Source organism: Mytilus galloprovincialis, chromosome 3, assembly GCF_965363235.1.
Source record: "Mytilus galloprovincialis chromosome 3, xbMytGall1.hap1.1, whole genome shotgun sequence".
Taxonomy (NCBI): Eukaryota; Metazoa; Mollusca; class Bivalvia; order Mytilida; family Mytilidae; genus Mytilus; species Mytilus galloprovincialis.
The window spans coordinates 10,558,442-10,563,349 of NC_134840.1; the positions used below are offsets into that span (position 1 = coordinate 10,558,442).

General features: G+C 33.5%; 1 protein-coding gene across 1 annotated transcript; it reads right to left on the reverse strand.

Moving 5' to 3' along the window:
- Window positions 1-446: 446 nt before the first annotated feature.
- Window positions 447-3,853, reverse strand: LOC143069863 (protein unc-93 homolog A-like). The gene is made up of 2 exons (XM_076244668.1): window positions 3,571-3,853; window positions 447-679 (listed from the first exon to the last, which is right to left on the reverse strand). Exons 1-2 carry the CDS (start codon window positions 3,851-3,853, stop codon window positions 447-449), a joined length of 516 nt encoding a protein of 171 aa, XP_076100783.1.
- Window positions 3,854-4,908: the final 1,055 nt, after the last annotated feature.

Consider the following 4,908-nt stretch of genomic DNA (forward strand, 5'->3'; position numbering starts at 1 on the left):
TGAAAGAATGTTTACTGTTTATAATACTGTTAGGTGTTTATCATACTTGATTGATAGCAAATTTAAATCAGGTAGAGTACATTTTTTCATATCATATAGACATATAGATAATATATATAGTTGTGTCTTTTTGAGAAAATGTCAACATTTTCCTCATCGACCTCGTTTTCCCATATACTAAGTACTTGCATTTGACTTTAAGTCTAGCAGTTGTTTCATCTGTTTGGTCTTCGGGTATATATCGAACCGATTTTATCAAAAAATCATCAGTTAATGTTTTACTGATGTAACTGAATAGCTAGTTCCTTATAAAAAAAAGTATTTGCCAACAACTTGATACGCTGAAATTAAAACACTCTCAGTGTTCGTTACACAGTACATTTTGGTTCATCAAATGAACAAACACAACGTTGACTACCATTATTTACAGAGTATAATTGCTATAATTATTCGTTCGAAGGTTCGTCAAAGACGTCATTTTCTACTTGTCTAACTTTATACTCCGCTAGCACATAGAACATTATAGCAATTACAAGGACAATCATCAGCATGTATAGTTTCCCTTCTACACACATGAAAGTTCCTGACATGAAGGCAAACATCAATCCAAACGCCTGAAGCATCCTGTAATTAGCAAACGCTATGTCCGCTTCCTCTACACATGTGATACAAATCAAAGCTGTTAATAAACATTGTGATAATTAATCATGTGTCACTATTGTATGAAAGATTTTTATATGAAAACCATTGATATTTGTTATTTTATGCCAGGTTTGAGTATGTAAGAGGATGCAGGAAATTCCAAAACATTCATTGACGTTTGTATAGTATCATGATAATCATTTAGACTAAATGACTGATTTTCCAGTATTTTGTTTTGTATAAATGTATTGACTCCAAAGATAGATATCTAGGATAACAAGCCATAATAGATGAATGTGTTGTAGAACAAATAAGTCTAAATATGCCTTTGAATTGATAAAAATATTACAAAACATGCATTGTGATTCATTATTGACGAAATATAAACAGCTATAATTGTAATGTGAATTGATTTACTCAGGAATAAAATATGTTCAATTGAACATGCAACATGTTTCCATGACAACTAGAAGTCGGCGTCATGAACATTTTTATAAACGAATTTATCTATTTGATGTTGCTTTGAACAATTAAGAAAAGAGTATCATTTCATCTAATGCTTTTGGAACAGCATACAATGATTTTTTTATTATTGACCCACGTATCGCTGATGAGCTGTGTTAAAACGAAAAAGATTACAAACAGATTCAATTATATTTCCATTGGATCGTATTTCTAACGTATTACTTCAAACCATCGGCTTTTTGTATCACAAGGTTATTTTTAATTGTGTTTCCCAAGAATTTCGATTCTATGATAAATTATGTTTTTGAGAACAAATGATGTAATATTGCAATAAACAGATTAAGATATCTCCGCTGTGGGATGGTAACATTTATTTCATTTGTTTCTACTGTCATGGAAAGAGAAGGTCATATATGATGCATTCAGTTCAAGGGTATATCACGATGCATTAAATGAACAATAAAAGTGCTCTGTATATTGCACAGATCTCCAATAGAGCACTGTTAGGAATCTTATTATTATCAAATTTAAACATTTTCCAAAATAATTATCGATATTACAAATACATACTTTTCAATAATAAGGTGAGTTGTGTTGAATACTTCTTATTTAAATTTGTTTTTAAATAAGATGGATAAACACTTTGTACCAAGTGTATCAATATTAGAACCGTAAGAAAAAATGGAGAAAAAAAACATTTGGCTATTTTATAATCACTTCTTAAATTTCAAAATAATGCATTTAACATTTAATCACAATTGGAGGATTCAAATACATACATACCATTAACAAAATGAAAGCAACACTTTTTTGCAAGTTAATGCAAACAAAGCTTTTTTTCTAAATTTCAAATTCATCAGCAATGCTCAAATCCGAAAAAATAAGGTTTATAAGAACAGGAACAGTCAAAAGGCTTATGACCAAAACGGACGCGCTTTCTAGATAAACCTTCATATGAAACGTGAAACAAAAGTATGCGTGCGTTTGTTTTCGTTACCGGTACTGCATAACTGACAAGAAATCCTTTAATGCACACAGCAGGCTGTTATTCACTGGTTGTCATTGGTTTCATTCTTTTGTATCTGTTTAAGGTTTCTTGTTTGAATTGTTTCACGTTGCGTACTGTCAGGGTCTTCTATCTCAAACTATCATGATAGGTTTTTCTAATTGTTGAAGGCCGTGCTGTGAGCTATAATTGCCACAATCCACGTTTTTTTATTCTTGTAGATTGTTGTCTGGTGGGCAATCATACCACATATCCTTATATTTTCTATCCAAATCCTGACACGTACATGATAAACAAAATCAAAGGAATGGTGTTGTAATTGCTATTCCTTATCGCAGATGGACTTCAACCAAATACTTTTAAGACGGTCGTGTATGAGTGATAATCCTCGCTTAATTTTGATAACGCGACATATGACTAGTGAAGGACACAGCTCCAAGGTGATATAAATATGTAAATACATGCTACAGCAATTAACGAGAAAGAAATATTTGTCTGAATGATACATTTCTATAACAAAAGGAAGAGATGTGGAATGAATGAAAATTAGACAACTGTCTACATGAATTTCAATGACGAAGATATAAACAATCATTGGTCACCGCACAGCCTTCGAAAATGTTAAACTCATACCGTAAAGTCAACTATGAAAGGTCCATACACGGAACATGTGAAACAATTAACAGAAGTAATGTAACGACAAATTCATACAAAATCTGCAAGTTTTAAGCTTTCAATTGATATAGCTCGTATCAATACACAGACAAGTCTGTTTGGATGTTAATTTCAAGATAAACAGTCTATTAGAACTAAGATGACCGAATACCATGGGAAGTTTGACGCACTGCTACACAACTTTCAATTGAACGTATCAATTGTTCTATATGGAAAGTTTAAGGGATTAAGAAAGAAGCGTGTTGGAATTTTTCTAAGAATATACATATGTAGCTTGAGGCAAAGAATTTTTGTCATCTACTATTTCTAAGGAAAAAATGGCAGTGGTTATTTTGTACGTTGTTTCTGTGTGTGTTACATTGTCGTTTGGTTTTTTATTGCGCTTTTGTGTTTATGTTGTTTTGTTGTTTTCCTCTTAAAGTTGATGTGTTTGCCTCGGTTTTAGTTTGTAACCCGGATTTTTTTTCTATCAATCGATTTATTACTTTCGAACCGCGTTAAGCCGTTAGTTTTCTCGTTTGAATTGTTTTGCATTGTCTTATCGGGGCCTATTATAGCTGACTATGCGGTATGGGCTTTGCTCATTGTTGAAGGCCGTACGGTGACCTATAGTTGTTAATGTCTGTGTCATTTTGGTCTTTTGTGGATAGTTGTCTCATTGGCAATCATACCACATCTTCTTTTTTATATTAAATTACTGTTGCCTTTATCTTTGACAGTTTTCTTCAAATATGTTTGTTTGATTATCATTAAAAGGCTTAATTTTACTTGCACACACTTACTGTTGCATTGGGTTTGCCATACAGCGTCGCATACCCCCCACGAGGCTGCTAGTAGAAAGTGAATGTGCTTCGATTGATCGGGAATCCATATCAGAAACCCTATCATTATACCCATATGAATTATTCCACCGATGGCAAACACAACCTCTCTCGGTATATGTTTAGCACAGATAGCAACAACTATTGCTCCGAGCACGTTGGCAGCACCCATTACAATCATTGAGTAGCCAACATACTTCTCTCCCAGTGCACACGTCACATATGCCTGCAAAGATATGTGCATAAGTATTTTAAAGAATCGGATCAGCCGATTTATTAACACATCCATATAATCATGCAAAACATACCAAAATAAAGTGAAGAATGTGTGGATGAGACACAGATGATGCACCTATCTTATAAAGGGGCATAACCCCAGTAAGATAATTGTGACTCCACCCAAATCCCGAGAAAAGAACGGACAAGGGTCACATTTGTTGCCACTCTTCAAAATCTTTGTCTGTTTTCAGGATAGAAACCGTTTGTTTTAGTTTCCCCATTAATCCGGAAGAACACTTAGGTTTTAGACAAACATTTATTTTGTTTCAGTGGAGGCTTTATCTTGTGTTACCGTCAATCTTTATAGAATGTAACGAGAACTATAGTAAAGATGACAATGTGTACGACTTTACTACATAGGATACGACAATCAGTTCCAATTTTAAACTCTTTACCTGATTGAAATCGGCAAACACAAACCCTTGCTGCAGGCCACTAAAAATAAGAAGAGGAATCAGCAGACGAAATGTTTTGTGTGTTGTCAGCAAAGTCACGTGCTGGATAAAAATCTGAAAATAAAAATATCGTACAATTTGAAGACGCTTCTCTGAATTGTATACAAAGATTAATTTAGACAATGGCTTCAGATAAAATATAAAACATACATATACATCGAAAGGAAATTTCACAGATGAGCAATGCACAAACCCGCAATATTATCGAATTGTGTTTATGTTTGCTTCTTTGAAAAAAAAATAATGACATTTTTTAGATAATAAACTGAACATTTTCAAATGGACCAACCAAATGACAAAAAATAGCAACTGAGTTTATGTTGTACTGTTATACCACTGTTCTTATGTTGTACTGTTATACCCCTGTCCCAGGTTAGGGTGAGGGTTGGGATCCCGCTAACATGTTTAACCCCGCCACATTATTTATGTATGTGCCTGTCCCAAGTCAGGAGCCTGTAATTCAGTGGTTGGCGTTTGTTTATGTGTTGCACATTTGTTTTTCGTTCATTTTTTTACATAAATAAGGCCGTTAGTTTTCTCGTTTGTATTGTTTTACATTGTCTTA

What these genes read in the sequence shown, in the direction of transcription:
- LOC143069863 (XM_076244668.1), bottom strand. Translation starts at nt 3,853, where the DNA reads ATGCACATATCTTTGCAGGCATATGTGACGTGTGCACTGGGAGAGAAG. An exon ending in ATGGCAAACCCAATGCAACA is followed by an intron (nt 680 to 3,570) that starts GTAAGTGTGTGC and finishes GTTTATTAACAG; the next exon opens with CTTTGATTTGTATCACATGT.